The 19479-nt window shown below is 34.7% G+C and overlaps 1 protein-coding gene across 10 annotated transcripts in view; it reads right to left on the reverse strand.

The window, feature by feature from the left end:
• Positions 1 to 19479, reverse strand: part of LOC105468968 (titin) — a 272665-nt gene that overhangs the window by 110221 nt on the left and 142965 nt on the right. For 5 of the 10 annotated variants that reach the window (XM_071073839.1, XM_071073837.1, XM_071073836.1 and 2 more), the window contains 39 exons: positions 19384 to 19467; positions 19190 to 19273; positions 19023 to 19106; positions 18724 to 18813; positions 18487 to 18570; positions 18291 to 18374; positions 18096 to 18176; positions 17900 to 17980; positions 17706 to 17786; positions 17516 to 17599; positions 17320 to 17403; positions 17125 to 17208; positions 16929 to 17012; positions 16735 to 16818; positions 16540 to 16623; positions 16346 to 16429; positions 16179 to 16262; positions 15954 to 16037; positions 15736 to 15819; positions 15523 to 15606; positions 15314 to 15391; positions 14824 to 14907; positions 14256 to 14345; positions 13910 to 13987; positions 13645 to 13722; positions 13339 to 13422; positions 11478 to 11561; positions 11155 to 11235; positions 10577 to 10651; positions 10002 to 10115; positions 8622 to 8690; positions 6318 to 6398; positions 5329 to 5403; positions 4631 to 4720; positions 4137 to 4199; positions 3788 to 3877; positions 1479 to 1529; positions 542 to 943; positions 107 to 385 (listed from right to left, as the gene is read on the reverse strand). In XM_071073839.1, the coding sequence (XP_070929940.1) occupies positions 107 to 385; positions 542 to 943; positions 1479 to 1529; positions 3788 to 3877; positions 4137 to 4199; positions 4631 to 4720; positions 5329 to 5403; positions 6318 to 6398; positions 8622 to 8690; positions 10002 to 10115; positions 10577 to 10651; positions 11155 to 11235; positions 11478 to 11561; positions 13339 to 13422; positions 13645 to 13722; positions 13910 to 13987; positions 14256 to 14345; positions 14824 to 14907; positions 15314 to 15391; positions 15523 to 15606; positions 15736 to 15819; positions 15954 to 16037; positions 16179 to 16262; positions 16346 to 16429; positions 16540 to 16623; positions 16735 to 16818; positions 16929 to 17012; positions 17125 to 17208; positions 17320 to 17403; positions 17516 to 17599; positions 17706 to 17786; positions 17900 to 17980; positions 18096 to 18176; positions 18291 to 18374; positions 18487 to 18570; positions 18724 to 18813; positions 19023 to 19106; positions 19190 to 19273; positions 19384 to 19467 (3723 nt within the window). The remainder of the gene's footprint in view (positions 1 to 106; positions 386 to 541; positions 944 to 1478; positions 1530 to 3787; positions 3878 to 4136; positions 4200 to 4630; positions 4721 to 5328; positions 5404 to 6317; positions 6399 to 8621; positions 8691 to 10001; positions 10116 to 10576; positions 10652 to 11154; positions 11236 to 11477; positions 11562 to 13338; positions 13423 to 13644; positions 13723 to 13909; positions 13988 to 14255; positions 14346 to 14823; positions 14908 to 15313; positions 15392 to 15522; positions 15607 to 15735; positions 15820 to 15953; positions 16038 to 16178; positions 16263 to 16345; positions 16430 to 16539; positions 16624 to 16734; positions 16819 to 16928; positions 17013 to 17124; positions 17209 to 17319; positions 17404 to 17515; positions 17600 to 17705; positions 17787 to 17899; positions 17981 to 18095; positions 18177 to 18290; positions 18375 to 18486; positions 18571 to 18723; positions 18814 to 19022; positions 19107 to 19189; positions 19274 to 19383; positions 19468 to 19479) is intronic. The other 5 variants (XM_071073842.1, XM_071073841.1, XM_071073844.1 and 2 more) reach the window with 3 other exon arrangements.

Here is a 19479-nt window from a genome sequence, read left to right on the forward strand (position 1 = left end):
TTTTAGGTACAAGATTTCTGATATCGTAATACTGGGAAACGAAGTCCTTTCTTCCATTTCCTTAGTGTGGTAATAAGCTGAAAAAATCTTCCAGGAAAGTACTAACCTACTACTTTTACGCAAGATGAACACTCCAGGTTGTTGGCGTTTTCCACAGTAACTGTGTATGTTCCAGCATCTGTGTCATCTGCATCGTTGATGGTCAGGGCCCGCATCAAGCCAATGACGCCCGGCACAATTCGGCCAGGTTTCTCCACCACAATCTTGCCATCCTTCCTCCAGACAACATCACGCTCTTTGTTTAACTCGCAGCTCAAGTACAATGGCTGTCCTTTGACCACTGTGACTTCCTCTTCCAGTGTTTTTACAAAACGCACAGGAAGTTCTGTGAAGAATTTCAGTATATATTTCAATAAATACAATATTTTCAATGAAATAAAACTTGGAAATAAGAGGTTTTGTAAAACTACAATGCAAGTTGCTACTAAGGTTTGTTACATTGAAGTTTAATATAGATTATGTTCAGAAGACTGGAAATTACCTTCTACAACAAGTTTAGCCGTGGAGGTCTTTTCTTTGTTTCCCAAACGTAAAACACAGGTGTATTCACCAGCATCGGAAAGCTGAACGTCAATGATGTGCAGCTTTCTGTCTTTACCATCTGCAATAAACCTGTGCTTGGGGCTCTCACGGATATTGCTACCATCTTTCATCCAGGTTGTAATTGCAGTGGAGGGGGAGACCAAACATTCAAAGATTGCTGAAGAGCCAACGAACTCTGATTCAGTCAAGACGATGTCTTTGATTTCTTTCACAAACTTCAATGGCACAGCCTTTAGCTGGTAGGTGAATGGGGCTTCATCAGGAGGTTTCTCTCCACCACTTCCTGGCCTTAATTTCCTCCTTTCGGCTTCTATTGGTGAAGGAGTCTTTTTGGCTACACCTAATTCAAAGTAAAATAAAAAGTTGATTTGGCATCTCCATAGGAGTCAGAAAATTCATACTTGGCTGCCTGCTGGATAAAACCACCCAGACAAGGCAATTGAAAGGTCAATTGAATTTATACTGCCTTGTTTCAGACAAGAAAATGAGATGGTATAAGGAATCCATGAATCATAAATGCTCCTTTTCTCAAGTTTTAATATGAAGTATAAAATAGCCAGATTAATGTCTGATTATTTTATCTGCCATGTATAAATATGCATATGAAAAGTGAAGCTAAGAACTTACAGGATTCCCTATGCTTAAACATAGTTGGTATATATATATATATATGTAATATATATATATTTTTTTACCTCCTTGCATAATACTAAAAGTGTATTATTTGAAATATCAGAAAACATGCTAGTTTTAGTAGAATCAATTAGAAAAAATACAAATTGTTATAAATTTTGTAATTTTTTCCCCCTTGAATATGAACTTTGGAAATTCAGAGTGGAAGGTTACAATACAAGTACTAGAAAAACGAGTCTCACCTTTGATAGGACCTTTTGGCTTGGCAGCCTCTTCCTTAGGTGCTTTGGCTTCTGAAATAAAAATAAAACTCAGCATTTAAACACTTTTCGGACTTATTTCATGTTTAATAGTAAACCACGGAGGGTGAGTCATGCTCCATTATAAATATTAATGCATAAAGAGAAATTGGTTTCATTTATATGACTTCTATGCATAATCATATTTCCAGGAAGGCATATTCTGAGATTGCAGAGCTCAAGCTAAATTGCCAACATATTTAGGATTAACAGATTCTTTCAGCAAGTGCCTTATTCTCTTCCCATTTTTGGAAGGCTTACTGTTGCCTTGTGAGGAAAAGTTTTGCTCCTGCCTAACTATGCAAAATATTTTATATGTTTATGTATGTCCTGATTATGTGAGCCAAGGAAATGAGGTTTTGTCAATAAGAAATCAGTGTAGGGAAAAGGGAAATGGCCGAGAAGTTACCAAAAGACTTTCTTTTTATGTCTAAATTGGGCAGACAAACAAATCCAGGGAAGACTAAAGAAAAAGAGTCCACGTACCATACATGCATGAGTTTCTTTGAAGATTTCCCTTAGACAATGAAGTAAAGCAGAAGCAAGAGAGTTCTGACATTTAGAGTTTGATTCCATTATTAATACAGGACAGTAAAAACTGTGGAACGAGTTTGCTAGCCTCAGCCCCCAGGATAACTGAGAATAGCTTTATTTTTATACATACTTAATTAGCCAAGAGCAATTCATCACCTTTTTCTGAATAATAAAAGTACTACATTGACATTATAAAAGTTTAAAAGAGTAATGCCCAAATCATAAACATCAGTGACAAAATATAACAAATATTAAAAATTAAACTACAGTCAAAAGAATATAGTATATTTTTTCATGTCATTAAACATGGTAAACTCCAAATATTTTGAGATAATTTTAAATAAAAAAATTTCTAAATAATTTATATAAAAATATATAAACAAATATAAAATGACTATATAATTATTGAATGAATAATCTAAAATAATATAATTTTTCTGAATAATTTTATTTATTGATTTATTAAAGATATAATCAATTTTTATTAGATTCAGAAAATTAAATTCAAAAATCTCTCTGTCAAGCTATTATGGATATTTCTAAATGTTATTCCCGGGGGCTATGCACATCTCATTGTGGAATGTAACAAATAGTTCTTTTTTTTTTATTCACCCTGAATTTTTTATTTTGTGCTTTATCAGTGGAGATGATCATTTTTCCATAGGAACAAATTGTCAAGGCATTACATTGAATATCTTAGATTCTTCACATCTTAGAAAATTATCAATATATGCATTCCCCCCACACCCCACTTTAAATTTACTTTGTTTTATTTTTGGTTTTGTTATTTTTTTCTTTTTTTAAAAAATAATTTCAACTTTTATTTTAAACTCATGGGATGCATGTGCAATTTTGTTATGTGGATATATTTCATGATGCTGAGGTTTGGGATATGAATGATCTTGTCAGCCAGATAGTGAGCCAGAGGGCAAATAGCATGTGTGTTTATCAATGACTATCAATTACATATCAAATTAGTTTTGATCAATTATGTCTCAAATTATCACTTAAATGATGAACTATACTAAATAATTCATATACAACTAATAGGTGCTTTAAGTTTGGACTTGAGATATCTATACCATTAAGTTAGAACATTTAAGAAAATTATTATTGATCTAATTCCTTATACAGATTAAAAGACTGAAATATGGAGTCTCTTTTTTCTTTTTCTTTTTTTTCGTGGTGAAATATACCTAACATAAAATTTACTATTTTAGCCATTTTTAAGTATACAATTCAGTTGCATGAAATACAGTCACAATGTTGTACAACCATCAACACTATCCATTTCCAGAACTTTTACATTATCCCAATATACAGACTTTTTTAAAAAAGAGAAATAGTTCCAATAGGGTATAAGGAAAATTTGAAGCTTCATGGGATTCTTATATGTATACCCTTATAGGGTCTCTGCCTGTCTCCTTAGTTTTTATCAGCCCCAAACATATTCATTACTTAATCTCCAAAGCATATGAAAGAAATGGCACAACCCGGGAATGTACATTCCAATTAAGGCACAATATTCACCCACTGGGCAGGAGACAAGGTGGATAAAAGATACTAGATGAAGAAAGGCTAGAAACTTATCATAAACCTCTAAAGTTGAAATGATACCTATGTTGCAACATAAACAGGGCTTGAATTTTAATCAAGTGTGAATACTTTTATTAAGTCACCAAAACAAACTAGCAAAAAGAAAGCTACAAGATAAATACCTGCTTTCTTTCCAACCACCGGCACTGTTACTGGGGCAGCGATGGGGGTTGGTTCAGGTTCCACAGGAGGTGGTTTGATTGTTTTCACTTCTGTAGAGAGATGTCCATTGCATTAATGTATCAATTTGTCACTTCCTAAAAGCTTATTTGGTGGCTTATTTGCCTCTTCTGATATAATTTTGAAATCTTTGAATAACTAGTTTTTAAGAGAATAGTATATTAAGCATATTGAGACATTAGAAATCATTTGATACATACTGACTTTCACCTACTATCTTTTATTAAGTACATGTTATGTGTGTGAATCAAGAAGGAATATGCTGTTGACATTGAGGATAAGCTTGCTCACCTGCTTCAGGCTTTGGTTTCGGTTCAGGTCCAGGGAGAGGTATTGCTGGCTTGATTTCAGGCACTGAAATAATTCAGAGTAGAGGGCAGATTATTACAGGATTTTTGAAGTTTTTCACAAAGTCAAAACCAAAATTAAGCCCACATATCTTGGAAGATATTAGAATTTATATACATATAATTATCAAATCAAGTATTTGATTAGTTTTCATTTTAAACAAAATATTTGGAAAATATAGTAAGGCAATGTTCTTGGTTTTAATGTTGTTATTTATCTCATTGCCCATAAATACAATTTTTTTTTCTGGTAACTTATTTTGCAACTGGGTAATCATTAGCCAATTGCATAGGAGAGTGAGATGGTAAAGAAAATTAAGCCATATGTGATGAACAGATTAAGGTCATGTGTTCAAATCTTTATGTCAGTGTAACAATATTTTAAATGATACATATTTGCATTTTTAGAGACAACTAAGAATGCCAGTAGATTTGTACCTTTTGTTGGTTCAGGAATCTTCCTTTCTCTTTTTGTAACAGTAGGTACTTCAACCTCTTCAACAGGTTTTGGAGGTGGTGGTTCTGGTACTTTAAGATAATAAGATTTTTTTTTAGTGTTAATATTTGAATATTTAGGGAGCAACTCATCTGAAATATCAATTTATTTTTCAAAAACTCTATTGATGGTTTTTTAAAAAACCTTATAGTTTATCAATTTCTATTTTATTTTCTTGACTCTGCTTTCATTTATTTTTCTTCCTTTTATTCCATCAACTTGTCTTCCACTCCCCATAGCTCTCTCCTTCTAAATCACTTCTATAATAGTTCCCAATAATTACACCCTTTGAGAAGAGGCTAATGATAAAAGCCAATCCATTTAAAAGCTCCCAGATTATGAAACCTTTGCTGACAACCTCCCATGAATAGCCACTTGATTATTTCAGTCATTTCTACTGGAGGAACTTAAGTTGCAAAGGAATGATAAGAATGAAGTGCAGGGAAATACATGAATGGATTTGGGAATTACTATAAAACTATTTAAACAGAAAGCAGACAATGGAAAACAAAGACTACATCACAGATGAAATATGAAGCCATGTTTACATCTAACTTCATTTATGTTTACAAGATAAACCTTTTGTTAAATGTCCATTTTGTTAAAAGATATTCTTATAAATTGTCACTGAGATTCCTACCTGCAGGTTTTTTAACTTTTTCTAGTTTTTTAGGTTCTACTTTAGGCTCTTCTTCTTCAGGTCTTTTTCTTAGAACTTTAAAGACAAAAAGGTTTATATGTAAACCAAGACAAACTAATGAAGATGTTGAATAAGCTTGACAAATGCAAATAATGTACAAAGCAAGGAAAATGAAAAAAAGCATGCTACCTAGCACTCTGGAAAGTAAGCATTTACACTAAAAGTTTTTTCTTTTTTTTTTGAATCAAAGGTTGTTACGTTAATTATAATAGCACTCAAAGTTACTTTGTTTCTGTCTTGATAGAGGGTATATTCTGAGACAAGTCTGTGGGAGAAACAGCTCCAACACAAAATAAATAATTTGAATAGCAACGAATTGTAATAATAATTAAATGTTAATGATTTAATGAGTATGTAAATAAGTAGAAAGTTTACTTAAGCAGAGATATCTAAAGAAAGGTAGCCTAAAAATCAGAATTCTATGTGAAGACAATGTTAGAACTTAATTCTTCATTTGACTATCTTGTTTCACATTCTTTAATATTGTATTAGTCGGAAAGAAATGTTCAGTTTTTTAAGGATGTTATTTATTAGTTGTGGTGATCCTGTGTCATGCTTTAAAACTGAATATTGAATTTAAGCTAAAGTAGTTTCATGTAAGATATTCAATAGGTTTAGTGTACTTTACTACATAATTTGGTTAGGAAAATGGCAGTCATGGTTGTTGTTAGTTTAGAATATTATCAACTTAGTTATGCCTATTAACATTTTAAATTTCAAAATACTGTGAATGCTCACAAAATTTCTGTCTTTTTTTAAAAAAAAGATCTGGAAATGACATTTTTCTTAATTTTCAGTGAAACTACAAACAAATTTTGATAAATAGCAAACCAATTCAAAGAAAACCAAAGGACAGAAACATTTTGTAAGCTTTCAAGTTCATTTTTAAAATTACTTAACGCTGACAGAATGGTCGAAAAATACTATACCGCTTTTCAGAACAACTTCTTCCTTTGGTTCAGGTTTACGTTCAGGAAGTAATTTGCGAACTTTCTTTTCACCTCCAGACACTTAAAAGAATATGATTTCAAATTTTGAAGTGAATTTATATAAAAACGGAATTTCAACAAGAAAAATGTCTCTCCTAAAACTAGTTAACTGTAGTGCATTAAGTAACAATTTTCACTGCATATAAATACCACAGAATTTAAGTTTAAATGATACATTTCAAGTTATCTCCTCTGTATAAATATCTATACAGCCTTGTGATGAAATTCAACTCCATTAACTGCAGGCAAATGTATTCATTTTAAATGCTTGTAGAGGATGTTGCTCTGTACTGACTTTATGAATCTTTAATCAAATTATAGGGTCAGCATCTTTGTCCCAAACTGCAACTGCAGATTGTCCAAATTTATGATGTTACCTCCCCGACCACTAAATGTATGAAAATGATACTGGCAAGTGTTAGTGCCATCATTCAGTCTTCTCCACTGAGGGCAGACGGTGGCCAAGGGTTCCGATTTGTGACTTTGATGCTGGGGAAGGGCCATATCTCACTTTCTGAACAGAAAAAGAGTATCCTTTCTTAAGATTTCCTTTTTGAGATAATACTGGATAAAATATTTAAAATTATAGAATTATAAAATCTCAAAGCTGGTGTTGGAAGCTCATTTTTCATGAATAAGAAAATGTTCTTCATTCAAATTAAGGAATGCAAGGAATTCAAAATTAATTTCCTCTACAGTGAATACTGAGCATGGTGGGTGATGCTATTTTATAGAGCGGCCTCTTTTGCTATTACGGCCCTCACAGATTTGAATGGTGAAAGAAAGGAACATGTAGTGATTATTAAACCTTTTTCCTCTCTACTAATGTCAATTAAAATCTAATTTAGAACAGTATTTATTTGTATCATGTAACTATTTGCTCACTGTCAGAAAGCTGAATTTTTAGATATTTCTGTAAAATTTCCTATTTAGGGCTTCAAACAAGATATTTGCAACTCATTAAATATTTTTATGTGATAAAGATAACATTGCTTAACTCTTATTTCAAAAATTTAAACCTGCAATAGGCAAATATGTATTTCATTTTGAATAATCACTTTTTTCTAATGCCAAATATTTTAAGTAAAAATTTTACAGTTAAACATTACATATTTTATCCAGGATAAATTGTGTTGGCCTTCAATACTATTTTAAAGGTACCAATCTTCTTAGTAACTATTTTTATTGCTCAAACCCAGAAGGAAGCACATGCATCTAATTAATGTAAAGCGAGGAGGCATAATATTGATTTTCTTTACTGATATAATGGACATAGTGAAAATATATCTGTGCGTTTTTTATATTATTATTTTATTTTAAAAATCTTATTGATATTTGAGAACCCACCATTGTAGCTATTATTTTTAAAGTCATTATGTGTGATTATGTGCTATTTTGATGTTTATGATCAATATCCATGATAACATTATTTTGTAATCTCCCCTTTATGAAATCAGGAAGTGTATATTTATATGGATGACTTTTTTCCCCAAAATTTCAGAGTGACCAGAAACAGTCTTAATTTCTAGGTCTGAATGTGTTGATTACTTGAACAGAACACTGCTACCTACTAGAAAAATTAAGTTTATTTTTGATAGATGTTTTCTAGACTCTTATAATTCATTTAGTTTTCTTTAGGGTCTAATTTTAGATGAGACCTTATTAGGGAAAATACTGTTTACAGAAAAATACATTTTAAAAATTACCTACAGCAATAAGGAAATTTTTCTGAAATGTGAATTCTGTACACCTCAGAGAATGCCTTAGAGCCAGTGAGAAGAGACTGACATGAAAGTCCTAAGGAAATCCCTACAAATAACCTTCATAATATAAAAGGAAGATAGGACTTATTTTTAATGCTTATTACATTGGCTAAAATGCTTATGTCAGGGAAATGTCAAAACAGTTTACTAATAGCTCTCAGCATTTTAATCTCACATGTCTCTTGATATCAATTTTGGCTAACCAGTAAAATTTGATATTTTTAAGTTTAGGAAAATGCAAGAAGACATATGCAGATGAGACGAAGATAGACCATGTCTATGCAATGTATGAAAGGGATGGGAGACAAAGGAAGCCACACTTATGAGCCAGGACCATAAAAGCCACAGAGATATAAGAAATGAATGGGACTACTCTCTGATGATTGAAAAAGAGAGACAGAACATTCAATGGAGGCAGAAAGAGCGAGGAGTCAGGAAAAGGGCTACCACGTAAGTATGTATTTTTCAGCCTGTGAAATACCTTTCAGAGGTGTAAGCTCCACTTTTTCTGGAACTTCAGGTTTTTCAGGAACTTTCTTCTTTGGAACAGCTTTAAAGAATATGATTTTACTTTTGTTATTTGTATATTTAATCTGAAGCAAGTGATTAACTTTCTACTCCAAGAATCAAAACCAAGCTTTGCTTATAACCAGAAAGCATTAATAACAGCCAAGAACAGCTTCCAAAGAACATACAAGCAGCATTCGAACCATGAAAACAGACTGCAGTTTTACTCCAAAGCTCAGTAGTTAATTAAAGACCGGCAGAGAAATAAGGCAATTTTTGTTATTGGCAAGAGGAAGAAATTTTCCTTTGAGCATACATTTTACATTAAGGGAAATGTATTTATGTGTGTGTCCTCATGGAGTGTCAATTAACAGATGGGTGGCCTTTCAAGAGGTGCCAGAGGGTCCCCCTAAAGGCCATGAGGGTTGTAGAGGGCAAGAATCACCAGCAGCAATGTCTTATGCTGGAAGACTCTGGTTTGCAGATACACAGGTCTGTATGGGGAAAGTGCATATCTAAGATTACATCTAGATAATTTTAGATTGGGGAATCATATGACATCACAAGACAACTTTTTGTTAAAATAAGAATAATATGTTTTTGCCAGTTTGTTTCAGCTTTTAAAGAAACTGATATTTTTAAAATTAAGTAACATTGTGTCAATTCATAGAAAAATCAAAATATAAAAAGGTGGAAGAGAAGTTTAATAATAGGAAGGGATGCTGGATACCAAATGTCTTCATAACCACTCTTTCCAGCTCCCCTGAGAACCACACAGAACACTTCTTTAAGTTGCAAGAAAAAAAAAAAAGATAGGGGAACAGTAACAAGTCATTCATATGCTTTCCTTTCATGATATATAGGCACATATCAGCTATTGGAGATCATAACTATATTACTTGTAATATATTTAAAAGCACATGCAATTCTTTAAGAACAAAGTTTTGGCTTTTAAGTAAATGTGTTACTGCAATATTGAAAATATCTTGCAAAGATTTCTTATACATTCCTTAAGCATAAGACCACAATGATATGTATAGCAATCAGGCTTTGAAATCAGAAAACTCTTTTCTACCCACTCCACAAAAGAAAGTTAATTGGATAGCCCCTGCATTCAGATATCCCAATGACGCTATCAGTGTACTTTCTGACTTTTGCAGCAGCAGGCATGACATGACAAGCAACCCAGGAACCATGGGGCAGTAGAAGACACAACTGTATGCAATCTCACAGTACAATCATGTCTGAAAAAGTACACACTTCTAAAAGTCATACATTTCTTGCAAGCAGCATTTCAGATGGCTGGATAGAAGTTTGAAGCAGGCTAATAAAACTTTGGAAGTGGTATTTTTACCTTTAAGTTGGAATATTTTCTCCTTCACATCTTCCTTAGGTGGAGCAGGTGGTGGAGCTGGGGGTCTTGGTTTGAGTTTTGGTTTCTCAATAACCTTCTTTTCAGGTTCAGGTTCTTGAAAGAGTATTTCAGAGGTGTTAGTATATGTATATGTTAGCATGGGGATATGTAGTATATTTAATAGAAATTATACATATAATTTCTATTTTATATATACACACACATATATACATATATGTATATGAAGTAAAAAGTTTACTTTTTAAGGTACATAATACCAGTATCCGACACAAAACACAGAACATAAAACATAAAAATATCAACCCTTTACATAGATGATGAGAAATACAGCAAAGGCACCAATAACAACAACAAACAGAGCATCCAGACAAGCCATAATTGACATGAGATAAACAGTACAAGTTATATGGAAACCTAAGAATGAGGTTCACATTTAAAACGAAGAATACATACAAATGGGAACAGACATACTACATATGTACAACAACATAAACCATATACATTTAAAGAGAAAGAATATGATAAAGAAGATTTAAGTCCACTGGCTTGAATACCTTTTACTGGTATTTCTTCAGGCTGTGGTTCAGGTTCAGGCTCTTCAGGTTTAACGTACTTTTCAATTTCACGTTCTTTAAAGAATTTTGACAAAGGATACGAGGTTGTAAAGTTCTTCAAAAAGACTCATAGAAATTTCACGTTGATGCAAAGATTACAGTCACAAAATAAAAATATACAATTCATACAAATTCACGTATAGAAAAATTCACATATAAGAAAAAGTTCTTATACTTGAACTGCCTATTAATTAGATTATTCAATGTATATTGATGGCAAATGAGATGAGTTTTAAAATTTGATACTGTGTTATCATTTGGGGATCCAAGGCAATTATTCCATTTTGCTTCAGTAAACTGTACCTTTTGGAATTTATAATTACCAACAAGAGTAACCAAATTAAAGATTATAATTTGAAAGAAGTGTAACTATTTCAAAAATAAAGCAGTCAAACATGCTAGACAGATCTTGTATATAATTTCAAGAAGGAATAGTGTCCTGTAAATGCTTTTGTAATTCTAACAGTAATCTTCAGGAGATTAAAAAAAATTATATATATATATATATATATATATACCTTCAACAGGGGGAGTCTCTTTTCTACCAATGGTTATAGATGCTTTTTCTTCATATATTATTTCCTCAGGAGTCTCTTCAACTTTAAAAAATATAGTGTTTTATTTTAGACTATATTTAGAACAGAATACTGCAACTACTATTCTAACATATCAACCTAGCTACATTAAATAACACTCTATAACAGATTATTCAGATGACCCCCAAATATCAATAACTTCAATACATGAGACAGACAGACAAATACATAAGATTCATCTACAGTCAAAGCAAGAGGATGAAGACAATTGTCATCTTTACAAGAATTATGGAGAAGCCATGTACCTTCAGCAGGTGGAGCTTCTGGCTCTGCAGGGATAGGCACAGACACTTCCTTTTCTGGGATGATTTTCTCAGGCACTTTGGGCACTTTAAAGATATGATTTTGTTTACTATTAAGAATTTAGAAGACATGCAAGACTGTCTAAAGAGCAGGCAAAGAATGCAGGGGCAAGAGCTTCATCTTAGAAGATTTCATGGGGAAAATGGCTTCTGAGACATGGCACCGTTTTGGACATCCTAATTTTATATATGAATCTTCTCAGCCTTCTTCATTTGCTTCTAGTCCTCTGTGTACTCTTAAATGAAGATGTTTTCCCACTGGTCTAACTTCGACACTTAAAAAAATTTGCTGTACATTTTCTGAGTAATTGTTCCTTCATACTCAATTCTTATTTCCATGTGAATGACTTTAAGCTACATCTCTAGGCCTGATCTCTTTCTTAAGCTCCTGAGGCATACTCCCAACTTTTATGCTTTAAAGGTGAAAAATACATCTACCATCTTCCTCTAACATGTGTTCAGAGACCCAATGAACCATTCTTTTGGCCATCTAGCTTTAAACCTTACAATGATCTTGGGCTCCTCAATTTCCCTAATGGTTTTGACAATGGTCAGAGGCCACTCAGTCTCCATCTGTCTCAAACCCAGTGCCCCTTTTCATTTCTACCACCACGGATCTTGTCCAACTCTTAAAGACCTTAAATAATTACAATGGGTCTTTACTATTTAGCAGCTGAAATTGCTGTCAGTTACCTTTCTAAAGCCCAAATCCTGTTAATATGTAAGCCTGCTGCAAAACCTTTGAAGCTTCCTATTGCCTATAGAAAAAAGTACAAGCCTTTTTCTAGCATTTGAAGTACTCCAAAATATGACCCCATCTTTATATCTGGTATTATCTTTCAAGACATTCCACAGTCAATCCATACTCAAATTGTATAAGTTTACTTGAAAGTCCTTGAACATTCTAGATCCTTCTATCTCTGTGCCTTTCAATATGCTCTTCCCTTTCCATAGGATATCATGTCCTCAATTTCTTTCTTTTTTTTTTGAGACAGCTCACTGTGTCGCCCAAGCTGGAGTGCAGTGGCATGATCTCGGCTCACTGCAACCTCTGCCTCCTGGGTTCAAGCAATTCTCCTGCCTCAGCCTCCCAAGTAGCTGTGATTACAGGCACATATCACCACGCCCAGCTAATTTTTGTATTTTTAGGGGAGATGGGGTTTCACCATGTTGGCCAGGCTGGTCTTGAACTCCTGACCTCAAGTGATCCAACCACCTCGGCCTCCCCAAGTGTTGGGATTACAGGCGTGAGCCACCACATCCGGCCTCATTTCCTCAATTTCTACATGTAAAAGTCCATCAAAATTTAAATTCAATTATTCCATACAACTTCCCATGATGCCTCTGCCTGAAAGTAATCTTTTCTTGCCCTGTGTTTCTGCAGCCCTTTGTATTCACTTGCTATGTGTAATCACTTCCTGTGTGTATTAGAGTCCTGTTATCTTTCTATCCTCTCACTGGATTTAACTTACTTGAAGACAAGATCAGGCCTTAATTTTTCTAATATGATGTCTTGTTAATGGTCTACATTCAACAAAATATGTTGAATTGAGCTGTTTGACACATTGAATGAGAGGTTCTTTTCTACTAGTTGTAACCATGTGATATATCACAGCACAACTGAATCCCATTCATTTTTTCACTCCTGCTTGTCTGTTTCATTTTTTCCCCTTCATTATTTCCCTTTTTTCTGTGCAATGTGGTTTTAACATAAATTCACAATCAGTATGTTTTTCTCTAAGACCTATTATTAACATGCTTAAATAGCAGTTAGAGAAATCTACTTTTTCTTCATGGTAGGTACCTTTTTCTGGAAGAACTTCTGGTTTTTTGGTAACAGGCACAGGTTCTTTCCTTACTGGAACAAGTTTCTTGGGCACCTCAGGCACTTTGAAGATATTAGTTTTGTTTTAAAAAGAGTATTTAAAAACATTTTTAAATATTAAGAATAAAAAACCTGCATTTATTGGAGCAGCATTAAAATTAATGAAAGCAAAATAAGGAAATTTTTGTCCTTAGTTATGCAGTGACAACGAGGACAACTTATTGGATTCCACTTTAAGATATCAGAATATTTTCTTTTTTATGATGCCAATGATGATGTGAATACCTTTAGCTGCTGGTGTTTCTGGCTTCTTAACAGTTGGGACCTTCTTCACTGGAACAACTTTCTTTGGCATCTCAGGTTCTTGAAAGATATTAGTAGCATTTAATAATACAAAGTTGCAAGATGTAAGATATACATACAAGTTTATTGAACACCATAACATATAGGTAAGAGTTAACAAACGTATGATATAACACAACACACAATAAGAAAAGAGTGTAAAATTGTAGACACCACAAAAATGAAGTATTCATTTTAACATGAGTACCTTTAGGAGGTGGTGCTTCTGGTTTTTTGATGACAGGAACTTTCTTCTCTGGGATGATCTTCTTGGGCTCTTCAGGCACTTGAATAATAGGAATTTCTTTTAGAATTAGGTGATTACAATGAAAAATGTAATGCTAATGAATGAATTAAAAGCCACACATATTTCTTGGTATATGTGGGACCAAATTCTGTGGGACCAAAGTTTTATGTGTAGAAACGACTTTTGTTCTTAATGTAGTCAGATTTCAGGCAACAAGGTACAAGACTGATATTTTGCCTTGAAGAAGATATATAGACACAAAAATGAAATGACTGTATTTTCCCATACAGTGAATTCTGCTTCGTACCTGCTGGAGGTGGGGCTTTTGGTTCCTCCTCTTCTGCAACAGGTACCGGCTCTTCCTCTTCAGGAGCAATTTCCTCAGGTTCTTCATATACTTTGAAGATATTAGTTAATTTTATTTCAATGTATGGAACAATATTCTAAGATGGACAAACACTAAACACGACACATAGTAATCTTGATTTCTTCTTTTGTTTCAATTAATACCTTCTCTTATTTTTGTTAAGATAAAATCTATCTCATTTGCACTAACTTCTTCGTCTATTGATTCGAATGCTTGCAAAGCCCTTTTAGTGTTTAATGTCATTTATAATCATTAGTTCTCCTGTCTTACTTTCTGTGTACATTGGAGAAGCTTTGTTTAATACAGCTTACTATGACTTATGTAGATACTGTGGACCAATAACCCAAAATAGATTTGAGATTGGAGCTAATTTAGAATGATGAATTAAGACAAATAATTAAAGGTTAGAAAATGACCAAGAAATAATAGTTAGGAAGGAAGAAGAACAAAGCTTAAATTAGAAATAGTCGCAAGTGGCAAGGTCATTAATGATCGGTCTCACGTGTACCTTCTGGGGGAGGAGACTCCACTCTTTCCGGAACAGGAACAGCTGGTTTCTCTTCCAAGACAGGTTTCTTTGGCACTTCTGGCACTTTAAAGATATTAATTAGTTTTTATTATGAGTAGTTGAGAAGTATATTAAATTTATACCACATCTACTTCACATTTTGCTCAAATAACCCAGGGACAGATCCAAGAACAAATTTCACAATAAGGTCAGTGATCTGTCTTTGGATCCTCATATAGTGGGAAGGAAAATATGGCCTATTAAAAATTAAAAAACCAAGTTAGTAAACTTTTCCAATGCTTGTAATAAGTAAATATATCACTTTTAAAAGTCAGTGATGCTATTAAAAAAGCATTTACACCCTAAAAATCCAGAATGACAGTTTTGTAGTTGTGGATTTAAGAGGATTGGCAAATAAAGGGTTTGATAATAGGTGACTTTTTAGACAACGGTGAGTGCTTTTCTGCAGAATCTCATTAGTGACATGTACCTTTTGCTGGTGGGACTTCTGGCTTTTTGGGAACAGCTACTTTCTTTTCTGGAACAACTTCTTTTGGAACTTCAGGCACTTCAAAGATATTAGTATTTTAACATTAGAAACAATCACCAGTAAACATCCATCACATTTACACAGAACAAAACCTTTTAGAAGCTGGGGGCTCCATCTGCCTCCATCAAACAGTGGAAAGCTAAATATACCTTTAGCAGGTGGGGCTTCTGGCTTTTTGGGAACCACTGGAGGCACCTTCTTTTCAGGAACAACCTCCTTGGGCACCTCAGGCACTATAAAAGATATTAGTAGTTGTTTAAGCTCATGGTTTCAATGAAATGTGAAAATCATGAAGCAGAACAGTGGAATATGGCATTTTAAAGACAGTTTTTTGATAGGGAGTTAGTGGCAGTGAGGAATACCTTTCGCCGGTGGTGGTTCAGGTTTTTTGGCAACGATAGCAGGTGCTTTCTTTTCTGGGACAGGTTTCTTAGGTGGCACGGTCACTAAAGAATTAGAAGGTATGTTTTAGAAAGAATGAAGATTGAGAAACGAGACAAAAGCTCAGAGCGCCCAGAATTATCAGGGCAGGAAGGGGAAAGAGCGGCCGACGTGTCCCAGCAGCTTTCTTGCCAGGTACCTTGTGGAGGCGCAGCCGGCTCTGGCTCTTCCACAACTTCAGCAGGAGGCTCTTCCGGGGCAACTTCCTCAGGCTCCTCGAAAGCTTTAAAGACATGAGCTCATTTTAATGCCAGAATTGACTAAAATACATGCAATAGTTTCCACACACAAAAAAAGGTTTTTACAACACTAAGGAGAGAGTTTGTATTTTAAAAAACAGTAATTTGAATAGTTTCATTATTACCTTCTGGAGGAGGACTTTCAGGTTTGGGAGGGATAGCTTCAGGCACCTTCCTTTCTGGGACAGCTGCCTTTGGCACCTCTGGGACTTTAAAGATATTAGTATTTTCATTATTAGACAAAGTAAAGACAAACAAACAATATCAAACACAGCAACATGAGGGTGTCTACCTTTTGTGGGTGGCACTTCAGGCTTTTTAGGAGGAGCCACCGGCACTTTCTTTTCAGGAACAACTTCTTTGGGAGCCTCAGGCACTTGAAAGATATTAGTGAAATTATATTTAGGCATTATGAAGACCACTAGAAAAATATTTTCCAGAGCAGAAGAGTTTGATCTTCGGAAGCCTAAAATCAGTGATAAATACCTTTAACAGGTGGGACTTCAGGCTTTTTAGGAGGAGCCACTGGCACTTTCTTTTCAGGAACAACTTCTTTGGGAGCTTCTGGAACTTAGAAGATATTAGTGAAATTACATTTAGAAGTTATGAAGACCATTAGGAAAAATATTTTCAAGAGTAGAAGAGATAGATCTTCTGAAGCTTAAAGTCCATGACAAATACCTTTAACAGGTGGCACTTCAGGCTTTTTAGGAGGAGCCAAAGGCACTTTCTTTTCAGGAACAACCTCTTTGGGAGCCTCTGGCACTTAAAAGATATTAGTGAAATTACATTTAGGCATTATGAAGACCACTAGAAAAATATCTTCAAGAACAGAAGAGTTCAATCTTCTGAAGCCTAAAGCCAGTGACAAATACCTGTAACGGGTGGGACTTCAGGTTTTTTAGGAGGAGTCACTGGCACTTTCTTTTCAGCAACAACTTCTTTGGGAGCCTCTGGCACTTAAAAGATATTAGTAAAATTACATTTAGGGGTTATGAAGTCCACTGGAACAAAATATATTCAACTGCAAAAGAATTAGATCTTCTGAAGTCTAAGGTCAGTGACAAATACCTTTAACAGGTGGGACTTCAGGCTTTTTAGGAGGAGCCAAGGGCACTTTCTTTTCAGGAACAACCTCTTTGGGAGCCTCTGGCACTTAAAAGATATTAGTGAAATTACATTTAGGGGTTATGAAGACCACCAGAAAAAATATTTTGAAGAACAGAAGAGTTCAATCTTCTGAAGCCTAAAGCCAGTGACAAATACCTGTAACAGGTGGGACTTCAGGTTTTTTAGGAGGAGCCACTGGCACTTTCTTTTCAGCAACAACTTCTTTGGGAGCCTCTGGCACTTAAAAGATATTAGTAAAATTACATTTAGGGGTTATGAAGTCCACTGGAACAAAATATATTCAACTGCAAAAGAATTAGATCTTCTGAAGTCTAAGGTCAGTGACAAATACCTTTAACAGGTGGGACTTCAGGCTTTTTAGGAGGAACCAAGGGCACTTTCTTTTCAGGGACAACTTCTTTGGGAGCCTCTGGCACTTAAAAGATATTAGTAAAGTTACATGTAGAGCTATGGAGACTACTAAAAAAAATATACAGCAGAGGAACTGGATGTTCTGAAACTTGAGGTCAAATGACAAGTACCTGTAACAGGTGGAACTTCTGGCCTTTTAGGAGGTACCAGTGTTTTCTTTTCTGGGGCAATTTCTTGTGGAACTTCAGGCACTTGAAAGATATTAGTAGTTTTTCACTTAGGTTAATGAGATAAATGGACTGAAATATTTCTAAGATCAGAAGAGATATTTCTTCTGCAGAAAAAGGACAGGGGTGAAAAATACCTGTGGCAGGTGGGGCTTCTGGTTTTTTGGGCGGAGCCTTGGGAACTTTCTTTTCTGGGACAACTTCTTGAGCTTCAGGCACTTGAAAGATATTAGTAGTTTTAGACTTAAGTTAATGAAGAGAAATGGGCTAAAATTGTTTACAGTAGGAGAGAAGATATCTCTTCTGCAGAATGAAGTCAGGGCTAAATTGTACCTGGGACAGTTGTAACTTCTGGTTTTTTGGGTGGAGCCATGGGAATTTCTTTCTCTGCGGCTTCTTGAGGAACTTCTGGCACTTGAAAGATATTAGTAGTTTTATACTTAGGTTAATGAAGAGCAATGGACTAAAATTGTTTTCAGGAATGGAAGAGAGAGTTCTTCTGCAGGATAAGGTTGAGCTGACATGTACCTGTAACTGGGGGGGCTTCTGGTTTTTTGATTGGTGCCTTGGGAATTTTCTTTTCTGGGACAACTTCTTGAGCAGCTTCAGGTACTTGAAAGATATTAGTATTTTTATAGTTTATGAATGGTGAAGGCATATTTTACAATGATTGTGAGGGGTACAGAGAATAAGTTTTTCTTAACAGAGGAGTGGGAATAAATACCTTTTGCTCGTGGGGCTTCCGGTTTTTTGGGCACAGCCACAGATACTTTCTTTTCAAGTACAACTTCTTTAGGAGCTTCAGGAACTTTGAAGATATTAGTATCTTTTAGTTAGAAGCTATAAAGGGGGAATATCGACTCCACATTGACCCAAGCAAATACAACTTGTTAGATCCGCAGACTTTTCTGTACACTCTTTCCCCAGGCCCCCCGGACTGACAGTGTGTAATGATACCTACCTTTAGGAGGTGGAGCTTCTGGCTTTTTGGGAGGAGGCACTGGTACTTTCTTTTCTGGGACCACTTCCTTTGGTGGCAGCACTTCAGGCACTTCAAAGATATTCGTAATTTATGTTTAGAAAAGGTGAAAACAATAGATGCCTTTTGCATATAAGCACACACCAAGATATTTTGGATAGCAGTTGACATTTGTTTTATTTAGAATTATATCATCTTTAAGTAGCAGGATTTTTAACATATAATTTCCTAGTTAAAATAACAATCATTTTTCTCCTATAGTTTGTATAGCTTTCGCATACCTTCTGGGGGAGGACTTTCCGGTTTGGGAGGAATAGCTTCAGGCACTTTCTTTTCTGGGACAGCTGCCTTTGGCACCTCTGGGACTTTAAAGATATTAGTATTTTCATTATTAGACAAAGTAAAGACAAACAAACAATATCAAACACAGCAACATGAGGGTGTCTACCTTTTGTGGGTGGCACTTCAGGCTTTTTAGGAGGAGCCACTGGCACTTTCTTTTCAGGAACAACTTCTTTGGGAGCCTCAGGCACTTGAAAGATATTAGTGAAATTATATTTAGGCATTATGAAGACCACTAGAAAAATATTTTCCAGAGCAGAAGAGTTTGATCTTCGGAAGCCTAAAATCAGTGATAAATACCTTTAACAGGTGGGACTTCAGGCTTTTTAGGAGGAGCCACTGGCACTTTCTTTTCAGGAACAACTTCTTTGGGAGCCTCAGGCACTTGAAAGATAT

This window comes from Macaca nemestrina, chromosome 11 (assembly GCF_043159975.1).
Source record: "Macaca nemestrina isolate mMacNem1 chromosome 11, mMacNem.hap1, whole genome shotgun sequence".
In the NCBI taxonomy this organism is placed as follows: domain Eukaryota; kingdom Metazoa; phylum Chordata; class Mammalia; order Primates; family Cercopithecidae; genus Macaca; species Macaca nemestrina.